This window comes from Lepus europaeus, chromosome 8 (genome assembly GCF_033115175.1).
Source record: "Lepus europaeus isolate LE1 chromosome 8, mLepTim1.pri, whole genome shotgun sequence".
In the NCBI taxonomy this organism is placed as follows: domain Eukaryota; kingdom Metazoa; phylum Chordata; class Mammalia; order Lagomorpha; family Leporidae; genus Lepus; species Lepus europaeus.
The window spans coordinates 18,583,571-18,610,475 of NC_084834.1; the positions used below are offsets into that span (position 1 = coordinate 18,583,571).

Sequence of the window (26,905 nt, forward strand, 5' to 3'; positions counted from 1 at the left end):
CTTTGGAAGTTAATATTTATTAAATAAAAGATTAAAAAAAAGAAAAAAAAGTGATACATGAAGAACTATGACTACAAAATAGCCTGGAAGAAAGTATTAACTGTGTCACATTCTGGGCACCTCATCACCTGCTGTGAATTGTTTAACATCTGGTCTTGAGGGCTGTTAAGTTATTTGGAGTGAATATCATACCTTATACTTCTTTGATGGTGCTAATCCTAAATTCTAAAGGTGGTATTTTGTAAAGCCAGGACCTTGGATACACACTGGATGAATTTAATGGAAACCGTTTCCCCAATATTCTTTATATTTAGTTACCAGAAAATGTTTTGTATGAGTTCAACATAAATCAGTTTTGGAGATTTCCTATTTTAAGTCACAGTACACTATTATTGAAATGCCTTCTTTATTAATTTTGTAAAGGAGTACTCCTATAAGTCTTTACAAAGGTTTCAAATGATATATGTTGATACCTTTATAGGTGAATGATTTGATGTTTATGATTTTCATTAAGACAACAAGAGACTAGGGAGAATATGATCTGTCATCAGTGGATAGTTGGTGATCTGGTTGATGAATACATATGATTTTATTATTCTATTCTCTGTGATTTTTCATGTTTGAGCATTTTTATAATAAAAAGCTCAAGTACTTGTACTAGGATTGAAGATGATTTTTGCTCCCTATTCTAAATAGTGAAAGACAAATGACCATTTTTGCACACAAGCTTTTTTCCCAAGGAAATATTAAATATAGTCTTCAGCACTTCCTCCACTTCCTCCTCAGTCAGAACTTTAAATTCTACCAGATCTGTATTTTCCTTATAATTGTATGTTCTGGAGCTGAGGATGAGGCCCACTAAAGTGTGAACACCTTCTAGGGTCTGCAAGGAACAAATTGATTTGTCCAAAAACACAGATGATGGGGATTCTTGAAGATATGTGTTTGCAGACTCAAATTCTTCAATTGTTCGAGGTTGAAGAGTAAAGCAGTAGAGTTTTTGGTATATTTTATTTTCCAGGAGTTCAGAATTAAGAAATTCTTGGTCTGGAACATGTTGCTGTCTTCTGATTTGGTCCACATACCAGGTTTCTCCCTCTTCTCTCAAGCGGAATATGGAAGGCACTTGAGGCTGATCTTTTCCAGAAATTAACTCCACAGGCTGCCACATCTGGGAGGAGCATCCAAACCCAGCATCGACAATGTAGTTCCTGCCATTGATGGTCACCTGTATTAGGAGGTGAATCATGCCGGTGCTGTATTTGTCATTATGATTGCCATAAACAAACCCTCCTAACATTGTGGTCTCAAAACCGATGGTAGTCAAAGCCCAGTACAGAAGATAGTTGACCTGGAGACACCAGCCACCTCTATTCCTCCTGACAATTTGATCAAAAATGGCCTCTAAGTCCAACTCCATGGACTCCCCACAGTGAAGGCTAAGGTTCTCATAGGGAACAGTTCGGATCTGGTGCTGAAAAATGTCTGTTAGTGATTCCAAGTCCAATTTGTTCCTAGGGTTCTTGTAACCAATTCTTTGATAATATGCTTCAATATCCATGATCCCCTAAGATGAGGAAAACAGAACAAAACCAACTTGTATTACTTTTGAAGGTGGGTATCCTAGGGTAGGCTAATGATAGCTGTAACATATTTAGATATGTACATGGGGCAGAAGTTTGGCCTACTGGTAAGATGTACATGTCCCACAAAGGAGTGCCTGGTCCAATAGCCATCTCTGGCTCCCAGGTTACAGACCTGGGAGGCAGTGGAGATGGCTCAACTAATTGGTCCCTGCCACCCATACGTGAGACCTGGATTGAGCCCCCAACTTCTGACTTCTGCTTGGTTCAGACCCAGCCCAATCTTGGCCCAGCCCTGACTGGTTCAGGTATTTGGGAAGTGAATCCCAAGTGAACCCAGAAGTGGGAGTTTCTCTCTCTCTTTCATTGTGTGCACATGTCTCTCTATCTGAAGCAAATAAACAGAAAACATTTGATAAAATACAACACCCTTTCATGATGAAAACTCTAAGCAAAATGGGTATGGAAGGAACATTCCTCAATACAATCAAAGCAATTTATGAAAAACCCACGGCCAACATCCTATTGAATGGGGAAAAGTTGGAAGCATTTCCGCTGAGATCTGGTACCAGACAGGGATGCCCACTCTCACCACTGCTATTCAATATAGTTCTGGAAGTTTTAGCCAGAGCTATTAGGCAAGGAAAAGAAGTTAAATGGATACAAATTGGGAAGGAAGAACTCAAACTACCCCTCTTTGCAGATGATATGATTCTTTATTTAGGGGATCCAAAGAACTCTACTAAGAGACTACTGGAACTCATAGAAGAGTTTGGCAAAATAGTAGGATATAAAATCAATGCACAAAAATCAACAGCCTTTGTATACACAGGCAATGCCACGGCTGAGGTAGAACTTCTAAGATCAATCCCATTCACAATAGCTACAAAAACAATCAAATACCTTGGAATATACTTAACCAAGGACGTTAAAGATCTCTACGATGAAAACTACAAAACCTTAAAGAAAGAAATAGAAGAGGATACAAAAAAAATGGAAAAATCTTCCAAGTACAGTACATGGATTGGAAGAATCAATATCATCAAATGGTCTATTCTCCCAAAAGCAATACATTCAATGCAATACCAATCAAGATACCGAAGACCTTCTTCTCAGATCTGGAAAAAATGATGCTGAAATTCATATGGAGACACAGAAGACCTCGAATAGCCAAAGCAATCCTGTACAACAAAAACAAAGCCAGAGGCATCACAATCCCAGATTTCAGGACATACTAAAGGACAGTTGTAATCAAAACAGCATGGTACTGGTACAGAAACAGATGGATAGACCAATGGAACAGAATAGAAACACCAGAAATCAACCCAAATATTGACATCCAACTTATATTTGATCAAAGATCCAAAACTAATCCCTGGAATAAGGACAGTCTATTCAATAAATGGTGCTGGGAAAATTGGATTTCCACATGCAGAATCATGAAGCAAGACCCATATCTTTCACCTTACACAAAAATTCACTCAACATGGATTAAAGACTTAAATCTATGACCAGACACCATCAAATTATTAGAGAGCATTTGAGAAACCCTGTAAGATATAGGTACAGACAAAGACTTCTTGGAAAATATCCCAGAGGCACAGGCAGTCAAAGCCAAAATTAACATTTGGGATTGCATCAAGTTGAGCAGTTTCTGTACTTCAAAGGAACAGTCAGGAAAGTGAATAGGAAACCGACAGAATGGGAAAAAATATTTGCAAACTATGCAACAGATAAAGGGTTGATAACCAGAATCTACAAAGAAATCAAGAAAATCCAGAACATCAAAACAACAACCCACTTAAGAGATGGGCCTAGGACCTCAATAGACATTTTTCCAAAGAGGAAATCCAAATGGCCAACAGACACATGAAAAAATGTTCAAGATCACTAGCAATCAAAGAAATGCAAATCAAAACCACAATGAGGTTTCACCTCACCCCGCTGAGAATGGCTCACATACAGAAATCTACCAACAATAGATGCTGGAGAGGATGTGGGGAAAAAGGGACACTAACCCACTGTTGGTGGGAATGCAAACTGGTAAAGCCACTATGGAAGTCAGTCTGGAGATTCCTCAGAAACCTGAATATAACCCTACCATTCAACCCAGCCATCCCACTCCTTGGAATTTACCCAAAGGAAATTATATTGGCAAACAAAAAAGCCATCTGCACATTAATGTTTATTGCAGCTCAATTCACAATAGCTAAGACCTGGAACCAACCCAAATGCCCATCAACAGTAGACTGGATAAAGAAATTATGGGACATGTACTCTATAGAATACTTTACAGCAGTCAAAAACAATGAAATCCGGTCATTTGTAAAAAAATGGAGGAATCTGGAAAACATTATGCTGAGTGAATCAAACCAGTCCCAAATGGACAAATATCATATGTTCTCACTGATCAGTGACAACTAACTGAGCACCAAAGGGGAAACCTGTTGAAATGAAATGGACACTATGAGAAACAGTGACTTGATCAGCCCTTGTCCTTACTGTTGGTGTACAATGTAATACTTTAGCTTTTTTAGTCTTTTTTTTGTTCTAGTACTATTGGTTGAACTCTGTAATTAACACACAATTATTCTTAGGTGTTTAAATTTAACTGCAAAGTGATCCCTGTTAAATATAAGCATGGGAATAAGAGAGGGAGGAGATGTACAATTTGGGACATGCTCAATCGGACTTGCCCCAGATGGTGGAGTTAGAAACGTGCCAGGGGATTCCAATACAATCCCATCAAGGTGGCATGTACCAATACCATTTCACCAGTCCAAGTGATCAATTTCAGTTCACAATTGATCATAATGATAGGATTAAGAGTCAAAGGGATCACACAAACAAGACTAGTGTCTGCTAATAATAACTGATAGAATCAAAAAGGTTGAGAACGATCCATCATGGGAAGTGGGATACACAGCAGGCTCATAGAATGACAGATATCCTAAACAGCACTCTGGTTCAGAATCAGCCCTTAAGGCATTCGGATCTGGCTGAAGAGCCCATGAGAGTATTTCAGGCATGGAAAGCCAAGACACTCTGGGGGAAAAAAAAAAGAAGACCTAAATGAAAGATCTCTGTGAGTGAGATCCCAGTGTAAAGAAAGAATGGGACCATCAAAGAAGGAGGTACCTTTTTCTGAAGGGGGCAGAGAACTTCTACTTTGACTATGACCCTGTTGGAATAAGATCGAAGTCGGTGAACTCAGAAGGCTTCCATAGCCTTGGCAACTCATGACTAGAGCCTAGGGAGATTACTGATGCTTAAACAAGAGTGTCAAATTGTTAAGTCAACAACAGGAGTCACTATGTACTTACGTCTCATGTGGGATCTGTCCTTAATGTGTTGTCCAATGTGAAGTAATGCTATAACTAGTACTGAAACAGTATTTTACACTTTGTGATTCTGTGTGGGTGCAAACTGATAAAATCTTTACTTAATATATACTGAATCGATCTTCTGTATATAAAGACAATTGAAAATGATTCTTGATGTGAATGGAATGGGAGAGGGAGTGGGAGATGGGAGGGGTGTGAGTGGGAGGGAAATTATGGGGGGGGGAGCCATGGTAATCCATAAACTGTACTTTGTAAATTTATATTTACTAAATAAAAAATGCAAAAAAAGAAAATATGGGCCAAGCCTTGATATAGCATGTAAGTTTCTGCTTAGGGTACCCATATCTAATATCAAGGTGCCTGGTTTGAGTGCCAGCTACTCTACATTTGGTCCAGCAATTCTTTTAATTTTCCAGTTTTTTCAGTCTCTCTTCTTGATTCCTCCAATATTTCCCCTGGATCTAACCAATTGCCTTCCTCATCCTAATAGTGCATTGCTGTCATTCCTCCACATTTAGACAAGCCCTAAAACTCTACCACACAGGCAAAGGGATTTCAACTAGTACTCATTCAGACTGCCCCAAAACCTCTATAATACTTAACCCAGAATTTCCCCCAGGCATAAAAGGAAGAGAAGGGATGGCACACCTCAAAAAATAAGGTGGTTTATATATGCCTGGTCATCATCCTTTCAATTGAGAACTTATTTAATTTTATTTATTAATTTTAATTTATTTATTTGCACATCAGAGTTACATAGAGAGAGGAGAGGCAGAGAGAGAGAGAGAGTTTTCCATCTGATGGTTCACTCCCCAAATGGCTGCAGTGGCCAGAGCTGTGCCAATCTGAAGCCAGGAGCCAGGAGCTTCTTGCAGGTCTCCCACATGGGTGCAGGGGCCTAAGGACTTGGGCTATCCTCTATTGCTTACCCAAGCCATAGAACAGAGCTGGATTGGTAGTAGAGCAGCACGGACTAGAACTTGCGCCCATATGGGATGCCGATGCTTCTGGCCATGGTGTTAACATGCTGCACTACAGCACTGGCCCCTAGAGCTTACTTTATACATCTTTTAAATACTATATTATGTTTTCAAGTTTTGTCTCTCTCTGCCCCCTCTCTTCTTGTCTTCATCTTCCTCCACATTCTTCTCCCTAATTCTGATTTTTTTTCTCAGATAAAAATTTGAGTTGAGGTTTTGTAACTACAGGTGCCTTCAAAAGAATTCAGTTTTTGTTAAGGGCTTGGATACCAGCTACATGTTATACCTTAGTAATACTTATATATTCTGTGTCTAATCATAAGAAATCTTCCATTTCAAGTTGAAATGTTGAAATCACTTGGAAAATGGTTGTCAGGAAAATGGCTGACTGAAACCATTGTTAGCTTTTTATTGGTGATTTGTATCATCTCTCTGCATGGATATACCTTTCTCTGTCAGCTTTATCATATCTGAAAGAAACAGCTTAAGTAGACAGAGTGAACACACTTAGGTCACCTACTAATGACTCACAGAAATGCACTCAGTGCCTACCTTAGTAAGATGAAAAAAGGTTGATCTTCAGTTTTAATTCAGGTGACTTGGGGTATTTTTTCTTCCAAGCCAAACCTTAGAAAAAATAGAAAAGACAGACTTAAAAACACACCATGACCTTTCTCTAAAACAAAGATTGTAGTTTTTGAAACATAAGAAATTATCAAGGCCGGCGCCGTGGCTCAACAGGCTAATCCTCCGCCTTGCGGCGCCGGCACACCGGGTTCTAGTCCCGGTTGGGGCACCGATCCTGTCCCGGTTGCCCCTCTTCCAGGCCAGCTCTCTGCTGTGGCTAGGGAGTGCAGTGGAGGATGGCCCAAGCCCTTGGGTCCTGCACCCCATGGGAGACCAGGAGAAGCACCTGGCTCCTGCCATCGGAACAGCGCGGTGCGCCGGCCGCAGCGCGCTACCGCGGCGGCCATTGGAGGGTGAACCAACGGCAAAAGGAAGACCTTTCTCTCTGTCTCTCTCTCTCACTGTCCACTCTGCCTGTCAAAAAAAAAAAAGAAATTATCAAGATTAATGTCTGCTAATACTAACTGATTAAAAAAAAAGGGGGGGGAGAGAAGGATCCAACATGGGAAGGGGGAGACACAGCAGACTCATAGAATGACAGATGTCCTAAATAGCACTCTGGCCTCAGTATCAGCCCTTAAGGCAATTGGATCTGGCTGAAGAACCTATGAGAGTATTTTAGGCATGGAAAGCCAAGACACGCTGGGGAAAAAAAATATGAAGAAGAAGAAGAAGACCTAAATGAAGGATCTCAGCAAGTGTGATCCCAGTGGAAAGAATGGGGCCATCAAAGTAGGAGGTGCCTTTCTCTGAAGGGAGGAGAGAACTTCCACTTTGACTATGGCCTTGTTGGAATGGGATCGAAGACGGCGAACCCTAAAGGCTTCCATAGCCCTGGCAACTCATGACTAGAGCCTAGGGAGATTACTGACACCATAAACAAGAGTGTTAAATTGTTGAAACAACATCAGGAGTCACTGTGTACGTCCCATGTGGGATCTGTCCTTAATAGGTTGTTGAAGGTGAAGTAATGATATAGCTAGTACTGAAACAATATTCTTACACTTTGTGGTTATATGTGGGTGCAAACTGATGAAATCTTTACTTAGTATATACTGAAGCGATCTCCTGTATATAAAGATAATTGAAAATGAAAAAAAAACTTGGTTTTTTAAATTGGAAATTACATAGAAAAATAATAAATCTTTTTTTAAAATTATTTTGCAGAATCTCGGTCATTAATGTGATGTACACTGTTATTTAATGCTATAACTAGTACTCCAATGGTATTTTTTTCACTTTGCGTTGCTATGGGAGAGCAAACTGTTGAAATCTATATATATACTGAACTGATTTTCTGTGTATAGAGAGAATTGAAAATGAATCTTGATGGGAATGGGGGGGAGAGCGAGTGGGAAAGGGGAGGGTTGCGGGGGGGGGGGGGGGAGTTGTGTCGGGGGGAAGCCTTTGTAATCCATAAGCTGTACTTTGGAAATTTATATTCACTAAGTAAAAAAAAAAAGAAACTGAAAAAAAAAAGAATCTCTCAAAATCACAAAAGTAGGTGAATTGATTGTGTAGTAAAAGGACTATGGGAGGGGCACCGATGGAAGTGTGTAGTGAGTGTAACAGGAGACTGGAGCCACATCAATGGACCCTTAACCTGAAGATTCTGGAAGCCATAGGAGGGGACCCTAAAACAACCAACCAGTGACTATTTTCCATGGACTAAGCCAGGAGGGTTAGCTGTGTGGTGAGCATGTCCCTGATCACTATCACCACACATGCCAAACACTAAAGATCAGTACACAGTGGCACTGCCTGGTCTTCCTTTAGGTGATAACCATAATTGGGTATTTGAGAGTAGAAAAACAAGGTGATGCTCTTAATATATGGAGTCATCTGAAAGTATCTACTAGCTATGTGTGTTTTGTCAATTCCTATTCCTTCAGCTCTACCTCCACTGAAAATACTGATGAGGCTAAGCTCACTACCAGCCATGCTAGATTCAAGAAACACATAAAAGTGGATACAGAGTTATAAATATATTAATATGATGAGACAACAAAATGAAAATACACTATGAAATTTCAGATTAGAAGACTCATGTTTCTATCTACATAGGGGAACCAAAAGACTCCATGAAGTGACTATTGGAACTCATCAGAGAGTTTGGTAAATTTGCAGGATATAAAATCAACACACATTTTTGTTACTCTCTTAGTTATCACAGATCAGGGGAACCATAATGTTTGTCTTTTTGGTACTGGCTTATTTCACTAAGTATAATGGTTTCCGGTTGCACCAAAAATGTAATGTATGGGAATGAAATTCACATTTTGAGATTTGATGATTATTTACAACCCTTGTGTCTACTGTGAGGGCATGTTTTTTTCCCTTACTATTTATTGAACTCTTTACTTAGTGTGGTGTTAATATTATGATAAGTAAACTCTTGGTTCTGCTCTCTTGGCCCTTCTTTCCTGTGCTCTCTTGGTTCCTCTCTCTAGCCTCCTCCTCTGGTCTCTTGGCTCTCTCTCTTGGCTCCTCTCATCTCTCTTCTCTCCTTGCTAGCTCCTCTGTTTCTTTTTTATATTCTCTTTCTCTCTCTTTCCCTTCACCGCCCCTTCACTCTGGTCTGTTGGGTGTTCCCCAATAAACCCTTTCCCTTATCCCAGTGTTCGGTGTGTTTTGTGATGGCTAACATTAATATATAACACTGGTGCCATGATTCGGATACCCTCATATTGGTAATCCAGCGTCCCCCAGTGCTCTGGGGTCCTGGATTTCTGCCAGTTGCAAAGCACACCCCTGGAACTCCTTCCAAGCCACTGAACGCTCTGCAATCTCCATCCACACATCAGCCTTCCAAATTCTGAGGTAAGACGCGGAACGGAAAATTTTCACAGCGACTCTTTGAGTTGTGGTCTACTCTCGTCTATAATCATCTGAGGCTTTTCTGCTCAAGTCTAAAGTCGTAGTGCTAGACACCACAACTCCTACTTAAGGCCTTTAGCCTCTATGGACACGGTGTCCGGGCAACAGTGGGTGTGAGTGACGACTCAATCTCTGTTTGCCTCTTTACAGGCTAGGCCCTGGGCTCCAGTGGGCACTTGGGTGATGACCCCACCTTCTGCTCCCATATTCTCTCATTAGTGTGATAGCCGGGATGCAAGGACGCTTGCAATCCATGGATCTGACTACAGGTCAGATGGGAACTTTTCTCTAACCACGTTCTTTCTGATGGTCCCTCTCAAATTGGCTCCAAAGTGGCCCCTGAGGGATCAGAAGTCGGAGTAGTTTGACCCTGATAGCATCATTATCACTTCCGTGAGCATTTGGGAAAATGGAAGGAGATTCCATATGTTCAAGCTTTTTCCTATCTTCAAACTAAACCTTCCCTTGTCTATCTCTAATCCTGTTACTGCCACTACCACAGCCTCCTTTGATCTGGCAGATGAACCTCCCCCTTATTGCTCCAATCTACAGGCACTGGCTCAGCCCCCTCCTGAGGCCTCAGCTGCTGAAGTTCTGGTGCCATTATTTCCCACATGGCAACTGCAGAATCCACCGTGGGCTCTGGCCCTGGCTGCGTCATCACCTCCCCCTCCTGCTGAACTCCAGGGGGCCGTGTCAACCTCTTCTGTCCTATCTCAAGCCCCTTGCTCATCTAATCCTCAAAGCCATTCTCTACCTGCCTGTACTTCCTCCCTAGCTCCTACCCCTTTTCTTACTGTATCTTCCCCTCCCACCTAGGAATTTGGACTTTATCTTAGAACCAGTCCTGGCCCAATGTCTACTATCTCTGTCTTATCAGTTTGGGAATGGCGGTCTCCATGGTTTGCAACTGGTCTTTTGCCCCTCTCTTGTCCCAGTCTTACCATAAGAATAGCAAGGGAATGGTAGTCCCATCCTTTTGGATTCCCTGCTTATGGAGAATCAAACTAGGTATCCCCCCCCCCTTCTGATGGCTCATGAGCAAGGCAGACAGTAAAATCAGGTTTGGAAACTGGGACAGCTGCCTTAAGTTTTTCTTCAGAAGCCGTGCCACATGGCTGATAGATTATGATGTCATGGGCCTAAGGTATTCTTAGGGAAAAAAAGCGACTGTAACTAATTTTTCTTTGAATTTAGGAAGATCACTGCTTTTAAAAATATTGCTTTGTAACTTGCTGAACTTATTTTACAATTTATTTTAACAGGTTTCTGAGTAATCAGTACTCAATGAAACAGCAATGGGTAATTAGTACTTTGTGGTGGAATGAGAAGGCCATGCCAAGGTGGCCACTGGCAAGCGAGTGTCAGTTACTCAGGAACGGCTTTGAAACCCACCTGGCAAAGGAGCCTGCCTGGCAACAGGCTGTGATTGGTTGGGGCATAGACCACCCCTTGACCAGATTGGCTGAACTTGGCCATATTAGATGTATTTCCAACTGTAATAAATGAGTCTGCGGGCTGCTTGCCTCAGGCCTGCTTTCACCCGACTCCCGGAGTCTGTGTGTTGACTCCATGCCTCTTTCCCCCACCATGCTGCTCCTCTCAGAACGAATCCACTGCAACATTGTTGAGAAATCAATGGCAACATCTGGTGCCCAACATGGGGCCAGGAAAGAAATCAACTGATACATCTGGTGTGCTAACGTGACTGAGAGAAAGACAATGTGTCGGACTCGGCGAGGTCCCCCCTAGATTTCGGCAAGCAGGCCCCTCGGTGTTTTGTGTGCTGTTCGGTTCTGTGAAGGTGAGCACAGAACCCCCTCCTACAACCCTTTCCTTGTCCTTGTCTTTGGTCTAAGTGACCCCAGGTTAGCACACACCGCCCAGAAGCGTACGTCACTTCTCGGCTCCTCCTTTTACTTTCGGTTCGCCCGGCAAATTCACATAAGGGACTGATCATCCCAGAATTCAGAACCAAGTCATCTTCCCTCACTCGAGAGAGGTGACGCTCTGGAGACACCGTGTGGGCATACGGCCTTGACCTAACGAATCAAGGAAGTTCCCCACTAAGCACAGGACATACTTACGATCTGATATACCACTATCTGTTTGTCTAACGTAGGGAAACTTCCTGCAAAATGTCATCAACAGCTGAGGCGCTAGGAATTTGCTTTGTTATGGCAGCAGTGCTGTACGTGTCTTTCCTTTGGCTAGAGTTGGCGTGCTGTGCCACTCTTCAGCGCTCAGACATGGGAAAGATACCCCCCTCTCAGAATCCTGTGCAGATTATCAAACATAGTGAATCTGTGAGTGATAAGAGCCTGTCACTCCAGGTCCCTGTCTCACAGACAATGGTTGATGACTTAGGGAGAGAGTGTTCTGACAGTGAAAAAAATAATGTAGCAAACAATGTAGCAACACCTAGTCAGCCACCCCCCACATACCTGTGGGATGAACTAAGAGGACCTCTAGACAATAACTCATGCGAGGTCATCCCATCCGCACCCAGTGAGGATCCCCACGTTTGTGGCAGTACTCAGGTACCACAAGCTCTTAGGGCAGCTGTTAGACCCCATGCCACCTTCATATTTGCCATTAATGTCAAAGTGAACGCAAAACCAGGCCCTGGATTCCAATGCCTGTAAAATGGCTTCTGTTAACCAAAGGTCGAGGATATGCTTGTGTCTTTCCAGAGAATGCGGAACAGCCCATTTGGGTACCAGCCAGAAACATCAAGCCTGCAACTGACAGCCAACCAGAACCAGCTGAACAAGACCGAGACTCCGCCTTGTTAGCAGACACACCTGTCCTATCATCCTACCCTGAGAAACTGCCCAAAGCCATATCTGTTACTGTTGTGTACCCCACTAGCTCTGTTCAGCCACTCAAATGGCCCACAGCCTGTTGTGGTCATGCCATTCCTGATAACCATTATTCCTCATTCCTACCCCTATCTGAGCAAGCAATCCTGTGGTGTTTCAATTTGAGTGCTGGTTAGTCAATGATGGGTAAGATCCCCTGGGGGACAACCCAAGACAGGCACAGCTGCGTACGGAGACCACATGGAAACGGGGTCAACAATGGTATGGCCAAGAATCATGCCTCCCATTGTTCAAAAATAAATGAAAAGGGGGAAATGTGGTGGAATGAGAAGGCCATGCCAAGGTGGCCATTGGCAAGCGAGCATCAGTTACTCAGGAATGGCTTTGAAACCCACCCGGCAATAGAGCCTGCCTGGCAACAGGCTGTGATTGGCTGAGGCATAGACCGCCCCTTGACCAGATTGGCTGGTCTTGGCTATATAAGATGTATTTCCAACTGTAATAAACGAGTCTGTGGGCTGCTCGCCTCAGGCCTGCTTTCACCCAACTCCAGGAGTCTGTGTGTTGACTCCGTACCTCTTGCCCCCACCATGCTGCTCCTCTCAGAAATGAATCCACTGCAACATAGTTGAGAAATCAATGGCAACATCACTTGTCTTAGATAAATGCAATTTTAATTTCAATTAAATTCAGATAAAAATATATCAGCATCCTAAGTCATTTAGGTGTAACTGCTAATTTAAATTGGGTAAAGGCGAATGAAATAAATGTGTCTAAATGTAAACTTTGTATACTCAACATGGTATATTCTATAAAAAACTATTTGGGTTAGTTTATAAACTGTCTATGAAAATAGTTCAACACTGTTTAAAGTAACTCAGACTAAAATTTGATGGGTTACCTTAATCTTATTCTGGAAATGTTGAGCAGATTATTTTAAAATGTAAATCAAGGACATTGGCAGATGAAAAAATCACAAGTATACTAATCTATTCCTCTTTACTGTAAAGTTAAAATCTGATTCTCTGTTAAAGCAATGAGTTAAAGTAATATATTATGTTCTCTTGATGTATCTGTTAAATTCTAATTGCTTAAAAACAGCTAAATTTTATTAAGAGCTATGGGTTATTTATGTGCTTGGTTTCAAACATTTAAATAATCATCTTGTAACAATGATCAAATTCGGTCTTTATTATGTCATTGTTTTAAGAAATTCTATTTCAACCAGATATTTTGGATTTTGAGCCTTCTTGGCATTCTTGACAGGCATTCAAAAAATCAAAGTTTCAAACAATTTGGACTCTGAAATTTCCAGTAAATTTTGGACTTCGGTTTTTCCGGTTCGGGCCCAACTGAAAAAATCGAAGGACATACATGTCTCTCATCTTGTAGAGACACCAACTAATCAGGCTATTTGGATTATATTAGAAGTACTGTCAAGATGTGAAGTGGTGCTAAATTTTAAGTCTCTAATATAAAATGCTACTGCCACAAATGTCTAAAAATTAAGAAGTCTAATGATCTTGTGTTACTAGACATAATAATTATCTTAATGAAAAAGCCCCAGGGGCCTAAAGGGTTAAATCCTACAGGTGCTTTCAAAAATACTGTGAAGTAAGCAAGTGCCTCTTGTTGGTTAATGAGTTTATAATTTTAAATGTGGCAACTTAGAGTCTTGTCATCCACAGTTTTATATATCAGATTTGCTGCTCATAAAACTAAAGCATTGTTGGTGCTGTGTTTAGCTGTCCTCCTATAGGTTCCTATGGACTTTTTCCAGCCACTTCTATTGGATTCAGTACTTTGGGATGGCTGATGAAGCCAATAATGTATTAAAGGTACCAACAGAGAGAAAGTATGGTTAACTGAGTTTACTAAAAACAAAAAGTAATACAAATCAATTAGTAATTTACAAACAGGAGTTAGATTTTTAAAAAAAGCTATTAAAACTGCTATATTGGTCTATTATGTTATATGTGTATACATATTATGTGTCTATGTATGTCTAATTTATTAAAAGTTTTATTTTGGTTGGCTTATAGATAAAAGATTGTCCATAAATTTAAACAGCTGAAATTATTCAAAGATATATTTTAATTCATGTGACCTGAATCTCTGTATCAGATGTTTTAAACTTGTTGGTAGAAAGAAGGTAAAAACATTTTACATGTTTGTGCTTAAGTTTACTGGTTAAACAAGTTACACCATGTTAGATATTTAAGAGATGTTTCCAAATACATGATTCTTAAAATTTATAGAAGGCATTGGACCTTCTGGTAAATGTTTTCTTAAGTTGTTATCTAATGGTTGAAACTGTTTGCTAAGTTTTCATGTGATATTGCTATTGTCAGTAAGCGATCTGGGACTGGCAACCCCCATTTCTCTATTCTGAGCCCAACTTGTTCTCTCATTTCTCTATTCTCTTCAAGGTAGGAAACTGATTCTATTCTGTAGGACTCTCCAATTTGATTTTTAGATCTTATAAAAGGGATAGCTAACATTTTTTGTAATAGTGTATCCAAAATGAAAGCTTAAATTATAATTTCATAGCTAGATTTACTTTGCCATCAGTGAGGTAAACATTAAACTGGAAAAACTTCCCTTTCAGACCAAACAAAAGGAAAGAAAATTTTAACGTGAGAATATAGTTTTCCTCATGGGCATTGTCTACCTTAGAAAAACTACTACAGAACATGCCTGTGACTGTAGGTTTCTAGTTTAGGCCACAAAGATTAGAGATGGGACATGAGCACTCCCTTGACTTGCATCCTCTGGTCTGCTTTAACAAAAACCAGGAGGAAGAGAAAGCTAGACATCAGAAGAAAGGAAAGATGGGTGGCAGACCTATTAATGGCTGATCTGTACAGTGATCTGCCCTCAAGGAGATCAAACAGGCCAGTCCATTGCAGTGGCTTTCAATGTAGTAAGCCTGGGCTTCAGCAGAAGTCAGCTTGTGAAGAGCCCTGGCAGCTATGCCAAGAGTTGGATCACTGGAAATGGACCTGCCCTGGAGTCGAAGGATGCCCAGGTCAGAGCCACAGATCTTACTGGCTCTAAGCTGAAAAGCCCTTCACTCAGCCCAGCTTCCAAAGTGACCACCGCAGCTGAGGAAATGGCCAAGCGGGGTCAGTAACATTGCAGACAGAACTGTAAATTTCCTGTTAGAAATGCCACCTGCCTTTACCTGGCCAGCTCTCCTCCCAGGCCAGCTAAATAATGAAAGTCAACAGAGTGCCTTCCCAAGGAGGTTCACACCTCCCTTAGGATGTATCCTATGAAGAGACAGGTAAGCCTGGACCTCATAATTTACAAGGCCTCAAAGCCCACCAGATTATTATCAAGGCCCTTCTGTCAGGTTCTATTTACCTCTCAATCAGAAAACTTATTTGTAGCTTAAACAGCACCTTAGCTTCTCTAATAACAACTTTGTCCTTTGTATCTAGCCCACTTGAACCTCATTCCTTTGTAATCATAACCTATACTACCAATGGCTGTACTCCCAACCTGTGTGTCCTGATGGTCCTCTCCCTCACTTAATGTTGTATGACTGTTCAGGATTTCTCTACAGACAAACCCCTTTACCCACAAGAAATGAGTGTCTTTTCTCCCAGTCTTGGCTGTGATCAGCTTTAAGCCACACATCAAACTATCCCTACAAGGGTCCAGATACCACCACCCCCATTTCCTCTCTATAAAATCCTCTCATTACCTGGTTATGCTACTCTTAGGATCATTGGTTACTATTATCACCCTATCTTTTATACTACAGTGTCTAAGTGTTTACAGTAGGTGATAATGGAATGAACCAAGGCCTTCAGCAAACAGTCTGTCAACCAAATGCTGCTACAAGGATATACTCAGCTCCCCACAAAGGAGACAGCAGCTTGAGATATTGCCCTATGCCAGCGAAGAGTACCTCATCATCCCATGTCAGCTGGAAGTAACTCTAAAGACACATCATCGTCCCTCTACCCCTCCTGGACTTTTGGGACTAATATAATCCCATACAAACCCTGATTTATAAAAAACAAAAGGGGTGAATGTTCGGAAACTGGCACAGTTTTAGCCAGGTGGCCACATGGCCCAACCTCTGTGGTCAAACTCCACCCCCATCCTAATGAGATTCGCTGCTCCTGCTTCCCTACCCACCCTCGGGCAGTTTTAAAAGGGCCTGTTCCTGCACACATGCTCTCTTGGTTCTTCTCTCTTGGCCCTTCTCTCCTGCGCTCTCTTGGTTCTTCTATGTAGCCTCCTCCTCTGGTCTCTTGGCTCTCTCTCTCTCGGTTCCTCTCATCTCTCTTCTATCTTTGCTAGCTCCTCTCCTCTCTATTTCTTTCTTATATTCTCTTTCTCTCTCTTTCCCTTTGCCACCCCTTCACTCCAGTCTGTTGGGTGTTCCCCAATAAACCCTTTCCCTTTAAAAAAATATTATGAGAAGTAAGGAAACTGAAGGCAGATTAATGTAAATATTAAGAGAAAATAAGAGAAGGTGGAAGAAGGGTGGGAGCATGAGAGAGAGGGAGGTTATGGTAGGAAGTATCAGTATGTTCCTAAACTGCCTATGCATGTGAATTACATTAAACTTGTTTATGTTAAATTAAAAAAATTAAAGAGAAAAAAATCAATGCACAAAAATCAATAGCTTTTGTACACACAAACAATGCCATGGCTTAGTATGATCAATACCACTCACAATAGCTACAAAAAATTTAAATATCTAGGAAAATTTAACCAAGAACAGGAAAGATTTCTACAATGAAATTTACAAACCTTTAGAGAAAATATAGAAGACTCAAAAAATGAAATAATTTTCCATGCTTGTGGATTGGAAGATAATATCATGAAAATGTCCATAATACCCAAAGCAATTTACAGATTCATTGCAATCCCAATCAAAACATCAAGGATATTCTTCTCAGATCTAGAAAAAATTGTACTAAAACCAATATGGAAAAATCAGGGATTCTTAATAGCTAATGAATCTTAAACAACAAAACAAACAGGAGGCATCACAATATCAGATTTCAAAGCATATTGCAGGGCAATTATAGTCAAAATTGCCTGCTACTGGCACAAGAATAGACTTGTAGATCAATGGAACAGAGTAGGAACCCCAGAAATTAATCCACACAGCTACCACAAATTCATCTTTGAAAAATGAGCTAAAATCAGTCCTTTGAGAAAGGACAGTTTCCTCAACAAATGGTACTTGGAAAATTAGATCTATGAATAGAAAAGTATGAAACAACCCCTACCTTACAAAATTCAGCTCACAATGAACCAAAGTTCGAAATATATGGCCTGATACCTTCAAATTACCATTAGAGAAGCTCTGCAAGATGTTGGTATAGGCCAAGACTTCTTGGAAATGGCCTCAGAAGCACAGGCAAGCAAAGCAAAATTATGGGATTACATCAAGCTAAGAAGCTTCTGAATGGCAAAGGAACCACTGAACAAAGTGAAAAGGCAACTGACAGAATAGGAGAAAATACTTGAACCTATGCAGCTGATAAAGGACTAATATGGATGGTATAAAGAGCTCTATCTATAAAGAACTCAAGAAACTCAACAATGAAAACACAAACAATCCAGTTAAAAAATGTGCCAAGGATTTAACAGGCATTTTTTAAAAAATTTATTTCTGCCCAAAGAAGCTTTTTATTTAAGAAATACAGATTTTATGCATTCCATAAGTATAACTTTAAAAATCCAGTGATTCTTCCCACCATACCCTCCCTCCCACCTACTCTCCCACCCTTTTTCCTCTTCCCTCCCCCATTCCCAGTTCCATTCTCCACTAAGATCTATTTTCCGTTAACTTTATACATAGAAGACCAACTCTATACTAAGTAAAGAGTTCAACAATCTGAATTGAAAAACAAAAACAAAAACAAAAAACAAAATAAAACAAAAAAACTGTTCCTCAACAGTAGAGACACATCTTTTGGGAATACTTAAACTAATTATAATACAACTCTTTGAGGACAGAGGTACTCTGTGGAAATTTAGTGCACAGCAACTCTTGTTAATTCAACAATTAACACTCTCATGTATGACGTCAGTGATTGCCTGTTACTCTTGATATGAGATGCCTAGGCTATGGAAACCTTTTGAATCCATAAATTCCATGTGTATTGAGACAAGGCCATAAGCAAAGTGTAAGTTCTCTCCTCCCTTCAGAGAAAAGTACATCCTTTGTGATGGCCACTTCTTTCCATTGGAGTCTTACCCACTGAGGTCCTTCATGTAGGAAATTTTTTGCAATAATGTTTTGGTTTTCCATGCCTTATGGGATTTTCAGCCAGACTGGAATGCATTAAAGGTTAATTCACAGATCAGAGTGCAAGTTAAAGCAATTGTCATTCTATGTGTTTGCTGTGCGAATTGCTTCCCATGTTGGAGCATTCCCTCCTTTTTAATTCTATCTCTTATCATTACCAAACCCTTAAATGTAGCCATGTGATCGCTTTAACACTTAAGTTGGTATTTTTGGGGTCAGCACTGTGGTGTAGTAGGTTAATCTTCCACCTGCAGTGCCTGCATTCCATATGGGCACTGGTTTTAGTCCTGCCTTCTGTCTTCCAATCCAGCTCTCTGCTATGGCGTGGGAAAGCAGTGGAACATGGCCTGGGTGCCTGGGTCCCTGCACCTGCCATAGGAGACTGGAAAGAATCTCCTGGCTCCTGGCTTTGAATGGGAAAAACTCTGGCCATTGCAGCCATTTGGCGAGTGAACCAGAGGATGGAAGGCTTTTCTCTCTGTGGCTCTCTCTGTAATTCTACCTCTCAAATAAATAAATAAATAAAATCTTTTAAAAAAGATTGCATTTTTACTACCTGACTTAAGGGGATTTGGGGTCTCATGTCAAGTTTTAAAATGTACCCTTAGAAGTAATTCCATATTTGTATGCAGAACTATACAGCGATACAGTTACAAGCATCATACACTTCATAATTACAACTTCAGGAACATGGTGATTCTTCCCATCACGTCCACTTTCCTATCCATATTTCCAATCCCTTTTTCTTCTCCCTCTCTGGTTTTGACTATTACTATGTATTGGGATCTATTTTCAATTGACTTTATACACAGATGTTGAACTCTATGTTAAGTAAAGAGTTCAACAAATAGTATGAAAACCAAACCTATTCCTCAACAGTCAAGACAAGGACTTGAACAGACATTTTTAAAAGAGGAAATTCAAATGATCAACAGGCACATGAAATAATGCTCAGGATCACTAGTAATCAGGGAAATGTAGATCAAAACCACAATGAGGCTTCACCATACCACAATGAGAATGGCTATCATCCAAAAAAAAAAAAAAATAAAATAATAAATGCTGGTGAGGAGGTGGAAAAAAGGTACCCTAATCTGCTGTTGCTGGGAATGTAAACTAATACAACCATTATGGAAACAGTATGGAGATTCCTCAGAAATCTGAAAATTGATCTACCAAATGACCCAAAAATCCCACTCCTGGGAATTTACCCAAACAAAATGAAATCAACATATGGAAGAGTTATTTGTACACCCACATTATTTACATTTCAATTAACAGTAGCTAAGATGTGGAATTGACACAGATGTTCATCAACTGACGACTGGATAAAGAAAATGTGGTACATATACACTATGGAAAACTACCCAGCTATTAAAAAGAATGAAATCATCTTTTGTAACAATATGGATGCAGTTGGAAACCATTAAGCTTAGTGAAATAAGCCAGTCCCAAAAAGAAAATATATGTTTTCTCTAATATGTGGAAGTTAATATAGAATACCAAAAATATATAGGAAACAAAAGACATCTTGTGATATGATTGTTGTTGTTAGCATTTTTTCTACTTCCAAGGAACTGTGGTCTTCCTACCTTTGACTTGTTGAATATTCTGGTTAGTGGTACATTTAGCTTGTGATTATGGGGGTATTGAAATGATCTCTTTGCAAACATTAAAGAAAAGGAAGGAAGGAAGAGGGGGATGAGGGAAGGAGAGACAGAAAGAGGAAAGTATGGTTGTCTCCTTTTATTTGTGTCTATGAAATATATGAAACCATTATCTTTATATTACCAAAAGTATTTTAAAAACTTAAAATGCAAAGATTTACTTGTAGTAAAATAAATACAATTCAAATAGAAAAATAATCTGAATAGAAAGAATTTCTTTATAGGTATGTGGAACAGTAAACGTGTGAAACTAACTCAATAAAAACTAAATAAGCAGATAAAATAATAGCTTCATGATGTTAACTATTCCAGACATCAAGCAAAGCTAACACATAAGTCATGATAATCAGAAAGGAGTGTGTAGTTACAGCACAATATCACATTACTCGTGCAATGGGAAATTTGGACATTCATCATAAAGGCTGATGGAAAGATAAAGCCATTACGCGGCGTGTCCTGGCGGGGGCCGCGGTGTCAGGCACAGGGTGCTGCGGCCGGGACCCGGCCGCTGCTGGCTTCGTCCTGGCGGCCTCCCCGGGCCAAGACGCGGATGGCGGGCGGCAGGAGGCCCCTGCAGACTCCCTACGGGCCTGGGGCGCGCGTCCAGCTGGCGTCGGCCGGCAGGGGCCCGCCGAGGCGTGTGGCGCCTCCAGGTGCGCCGGCCTCCGCGGCAGCGCCACCGTTTTGTCTGGGGGAATGCCTGCTTCTCCTTCCCCGCTCGCTTCAGTTGCTTTCCGCCTCGCAGTTGCCGCCTGCGGAGCCCCTCCTCTCTCTTTGCCCACCCGGCGGCCGTGGGTTTTCTCTGAGTGCCCTGAAAGCATGGGAGGCGGACCTGATGAGGTGTGGAACTTAAGCCTCCGGGCCAGCCAAGCAGGTGGTCCCCACAGAGATGCTCTGAGCGTTTCTGTAACTACTTTTGGAATCGGTGCTGTACAGATCCTCCCTCCTCTAGAATTCAGGTCGTTGCAGTTTTGTTCTCTCTCTCTCTCTTTTTTAATCTGACCGTTATGAAGCTTTTCAGGGGCCCCTGCCTCTGGAGATGGAAGGGTGAATGAAGGCTTGCGCCCTGGATGGTCTGGGTCTGGGTTACATTTACTCCCATTGTTGTCCTCGCCTTTCAGCTTTTGGAAATGTTGATGTTGGTGTCGGTGCCTGACAAGGAGTGATTCCTAAGATAACCACCTGATGCAGGTCCCGTTCCCCCTTTGGGAGACCCTCTCAAAACCCAAATTAATACGCTCATGTGTGAGGATTTGTGGATGAGATTACCCAAAGGAAAAGTTTTAATTGTGATTCTGTCGGAACTGTTACACAGTTTGTCATTTTCAAGGTTCCTCTTTTAATTTGTTGGCTGCTCGCAAATGTGTAAGCGCGGAATGCATTATACCCATGTTGTTTTTATTTTATCCCTGCACCACAGATGGGGATTAACATCTGGAATGGGGGCTGTTGCATAATACATTTAGGCTGCAGGAGAGTTTGGTGTTGCCGTGCTTTTTTATTTTGAGGTTTTTTTCTTTTTTTTTCTTATGAACATCATAGGTTGCACCAGTCATCTTTGAGTACTGTATCTTGTTATCCTACTAGGAAGTGTTTACAAGAGGAAAGATTTTTAATGACTAGTATGGACTACACTCAAGTTTTTTTTAACCTTTGCTGTTTTGTTGAGGAGGGGAGGGTGGGAAATGAGATGGTGAGAAGCACCTGGGAAAGGACCATTTGTAATGACTTCAGTTCAAGCAAAGGTGAACCCCGATAGTCTCACTCTCAGAGAGCTTGTAGTTTTTATAATGGGTTCTTCTCTTGATTGAGGACCAGTTTGAGGAGCTTAGAAATAGCTTATGTGACTAGCACATCAGTCTTCTGTGTGAGTGATCACAAGTTCAGTTGTTTTACCCGTGGACATTAGGTTTGGACAGATTTCAGTCTAACCTTTGAAATAGTATTGAAGTCTTTACAAATGGTATCCTTTCTTTAATAAAGCTGCAATACTTGTTTAAAGAGGAGAACCATGATTTGGAGAAAAGGAAATGTTTAATAATTAAATGCTTTTTGAGCGTGAACATTCCACGGCACTCTAAGAAAAAAAAAAAAAAAACAAAGGAAAAGCAACCAGACATAGGAAGAAGTCAAAGAAATCAAAGGTAAAAATATTTGGTGCTTCTGAAGAGAACTCAGAAAGTTTGACGAGATTTTTCAAATTGACTGTATATGAATGAAAATGACAATTTTTTCATCTGATATTGTTTGGAGCCGTTGCCTATATTCCTAATAAACTGCGATCGTTTTAGTTTTTTTCTTTTTTTATTGAATTTTTTATGTAGAGGAGCAAAAAGCCCTTCATTATGATTGTTAGAACTTGGTAGGCTGTTGGGGAACAAGTAGTTAACTTGACATTTGACAAACTGATCCCCAATTAAGAATGATCCTGAGAGGGCTGGTGTCGTGGCATAGCATGTTAAACTGCTGCAGCATCCTATATGGGTGCTGGTTCGAGTCCTGGCTACTCCACTTCAGATACAACTCCCTGTTAATGTGCCTGGGAAAGCAGTGGAAAATAGCCCAAGTCCTTGGGACCTGGCAACCATGTGGGAAACTTGGAAGCAGCTCCTGGCTCCTGTATTCTGGCTTCTGACTGGCTCAGCTTCAGCTGTCACTGCCATTTTGGGAGTAAACCAGTGGACGGAAGATCTTTGTCTTTCTTCCTCTGCCTCTCCCTCTCTGCAACTCTGCCTTTTAAGTAAAACAAATAACTCTTAAAAAAAAAAAAAAAGAGGCCGGCGCCGTGGCTCAACAGGCTAATCCTCCGCCTAGCAGCGCTGGCACACCGGGTTCTAGTCCTGGTCGGGGCACCGGAATCTGTCCGGTTGCCCCTCTTCCAGGCCAGCTCTCTGCTATGGCCAGGGAGTGCAGTGGAGGATGGCCCAAGTGCTTGGGCCCTGCACCCCATGGGAGACCAGGATAAGCACCTGGCTCCTGCCTTCGGATCAGCGCAGTGCGCCGGCCGCAGCGCTCCAGCTGCGGCGGCCATTGGAGGGTGAACCAACGTCAAAGGAAGACTTTTCTCTTTGTCTCTCTCTCTCTCACTGTCCACTGCCTTTCAAAAAAAAAAAAAAAGAATGACCCTGAGGATGTCAAGATGGAATTTTCAGGCCTAAGATTCTGAAGGATTGACTAATTCATTCATTTATTAATTAATGGGGCAAAATTACAGACAGAGAGAGGGAGAGACAGATGGAGAGGTCTTCCATCTGTTCATTTCCCAAATGGTTGCAATGTCCAGGGCTGGCATATCTGAAGCCAGGAGCCAGGAGCTTCCTCTGGGTCTCCCATGGAGGTGCAGGGGCCCAGGTGTTTGGGCCACCCTCTACTGCTCCCCCAGGCTATCAGCAAGGGAGCTGGATATTATAGGTGCCTGCTTGCCTGGGACATCAAAAGATGATAAGAGCATACATTGCAAATTGTTGGCTTTGATAAATATCTGTCAAGATAGTCTTCTGCACATTCAAAGCCACCTTATCATACTAGACGTGGGTCTGAGCACAACAATCAACATAAATAAGCTGCCCACTGCCTGGTGAGCTGAATCTTTTGTAAGATCACCACCACATGCTCTCCTGGTGGGATGCAACCTAACTTTCTCTCCACCATGCTGTTCTGTTTTCAACAAAATCTTTTCTGCTTTTAAGTGGCCATGCCTCAATTATTCAGAATCCTAAAAAAATCCTAAATCTAACAATAATATGATTTAAAAGATGTCATTTAAAAAATGAAAAAAAAAGAATCAGAGAAATCAATGTCTTTCCATTTTAGAAAATAAAACCAAAATTAAGATAAAAAATATTATCCTGAAGTGAAGCAAAAACTGAACCTGGACAGCAAGGAGGATGGGATTCCAGGAGTCTGAGTCAGCATGCTTGATGGTGACATGTATTTATGTTCAATTATTGAAATTAAAAATTAAAGAGACCTCTAGAGCATTTGGCATGGAAATAAAATATTTCATAAGGAAGAAGAAATCAGGCTGGCAAGAGATTGTAAGCTTGATGCCTCCAGGACTTTGGGCTCCCAATGTAAACTGTAAATCAAAACTAGACTTTGCCCATCAGAAATCACTAGTAAACCTCTAACTAGAGACTTTTCACTCTACCCAATCAAATAGATTTCCTTTATCTTGCTTTTGCTAACATATCAGGAAAGTTTCTCTCTCACCTCCCTAGAGAAGGGCACTGAACAATTACCTGCAGTCTGGTGTTGCTTAATACTTGAGTTGCTGTTGACTTAAATCAACACTTTAAAACGTTAATATGCTAGTTTACCTTTCTCAGTTCTGATATTGACAAAACTGAATCAGAATTCTACCACTTGAACTACCAATGCTTTAATCTGGATTTTCTCTATCTTCAGATTTAACTTTAAATTCGTATTTCTGTTTCCACTTAAGCCAGAACTGCTTATTCAATAGCCATAATTCTCAGAACCTTGCTACTCTGCTCTGTAATCAAAGAGGCAATGCTAGCAATTCTTTATCGTGAACTCTTGACTTATTTTTCATTACCTTTTACTTCTTCATTGACTAATGCAGAGGAAACACTTGTCAGGATAGTTTGCAGTTGTTGCATTTCTCAAGGACTTTCCCTTTTGAGATTGCCTTTATGTTCATGTTGGCTTTATGATAAAATGAAGTAGAAAGGAAATGAATTGGGAAAAACGCTAGAGCCCCAAAGCAGATTGATGCAGAGGCAGGAGGACCATGAGATCCTGCCGTCGTATCTTAAGGACTCTGAGCAACACCAATGCGACCATAGACTGAGCTGACTTTCATTCCTACTGCACAGCTTTCTGTCATTACTGAATAGAAGTATGTTTAGCTAATAAGTGGCTTTTCTTTTTGTCTGTGTGGTATTTTCCTTCTCTTGTCCCTTTTCACTTCTTTTACCTATGTGAGAGTGAAGGGCTTGGCATTTCATTCAATTAACATCCCCACCCAGACCCTTCCACTTTGACAATCCCCATGGCTGGGGATGGCTGGGATAGCCATACCTGAAGGCCCCTATTCAGCTCTCTGTAGTGTGCAGAAGACCTGTGTCTCAGCATGGCTGATAGGAAATGCCTGCAGTGGCCAGGCAGGCCATGTCCATTAACATGTAGGAGGTCAGAAAAGAAATCTAAAGGGAAACAAATCTACATTTGAAGAAGGTAAGGGTCCAACAATATAGGCCTGGGAGCAGGATGCAGCAGGAGTGTTCCTTGTGAGGGAGAGAGTTGAGTCAGCTACGGCTAACAGTGTCCATTTGTGGTGGGCCTGATGTCAGAGCACAGGAGAAGCACCTAGAGGAGACTGCCCATTACACCCCATTGGCCTAGGAAGTGTCCCTTCTATGGACCACATAAGAAGGGGGACACCCTCAGCCAGACAGATGGCGGAATAGTTGATATTATCATTTGTTTGTCCTGGAGACCCTCCCACTATGACTGCTTGTGCAGAAAAATATCCTCAGGAATTCCCCTTGACACAGCCTTCAGGCCACACAATTCAGCCTCCCCAGACTTTTGGGATCACTAGGGATTTCTCAGCAGGAAGTGCCTGTAGGACATGGTCCTTCGGGATGCATCCTGTCAGGCAAAAAGAGGGTGGACAGCACTGTTACAAGTACCCAAGAGGGCAAGCCAGGCAAGTAGGTTCCTTGAAACACACTAGTTATCTCCTAATACTCATATTTAATCCCTATTGCAAACCTTTTAAGTAGGTACTGTAACTAGCTCCATTTTGCTCATGGCAAATAGAGTTTTTAAAAGCTAAATGATTTGTTCATGTTCTCACAGCTTGAATGTGGCATGGCTTGGCTCAGCCCGGGGGTTGAAGGAAGAATCTTTCAAATTCATCACTACGCTGTATAATAATTATGGCATGGCCCTCCAAATATGGACCACGCATACTTTCTGAACAGCCTTAGACCTGAAGTTCTGGTAAAGTGAACAATCTGGCCTCTGGACTCACATGTAAGATAGAATTAAACCCAGATCTCATAAGCCTGCAGCCACGGAGCTCCACTTACCAGGTTTCCAGGACCTGCGATCAGGAACCAGGCTGAATGCTACTCTTTCACTTTCAAATCTGTAGAGGACTTTCTTTTATTATGTTCCATATCTCCCCACCTCCTAATCCAGTAAGAGTCAGCACTGTGAACTTGGGAAATGTAGTCACAGGGCCTCTGGTTGCCCAAGTGGACCTCTGGGTCAGCTCTTTTCACTAAAATGTGGAGAGTTACAAGCACTGTCTGCTGGTCCACTCTCCAAGGCTGAGGGCCGTGGCTTTGTGTTGCACAGGGTTCCTGCTGTCTGGGAACTTGAAGTCAGATTTCCCACATCGAGAGAAGTGGAGGTGAGAGCTGGATAAGGTCCAGGAAAAGCAGATCCAGAAATGTAGAAGAGAACAAAGAAGAAGGTGCGCGGTTTTAATCCCACTCCCAGTTTGTGATACTTTCTTCATCAGTTTCTATAGGGTCTCCTTTTATCCCTAGTCCTCACTCCTATTTGCCTCTCTGCTCAAGATACTGTATACTGTGTTGAATTAACATGAATTAACATCATGCTGATGTAGGCAGGCAGATAGGATAAAACTGATAAGGTTTGTGAGCTGGAAGACCACTCCTTCACCATGTCCCCGTGTGATCTCATGTCCCTATCTGACCCCACCTCTACGCCCACCTGCCAATCAGACT

The 26,905-nt window shown here is 41.4% G+C and overlaps 2 protein-coding genes across 2 annotated transcripts in view; both read right to left on the reverse strand.

Annotated features, from left to right (window-relative positions):
* Positions 1-26,280, reverse strand: part of LOC133765873 (arylamine N-acetyltransferase 2-like) — a 79,459-nt gene extending 53,179 nt beyond the window's left edge. The window contains exon 1 of the mRNA XM_062199439.1: positions 26,240-26,280. The gene's annotated coding sequence lies outside the window, so the exon portion shown is untranslated. The remainder of the gene's footprint in view (positions 1-26,239) is intronic.
* On the reverse strand, positions 670-26,268 carry LOC133765874 (arylamine N-acetyltransferase 2). Its single transcript, XM_062199441.1, has 2 exons — positions 26,240-26,268; positions 670-1,567 (listed from the first exon to the last, which is right to left on the reverse strand). The coding sequence occupies exon 2, from the start codon at positions 1,559-1,561 to the stop codon at positions 689-691; it is 873 nt and encodes a 290-aa protein (XP_062055425.1). The 5' UTR covers positions 1,562-1,567; positions 26,240-26,268; the 3' UTR covers positions 670-688.
* Positions 26,281-26,905: the final 625 nt, after the last annotated feature.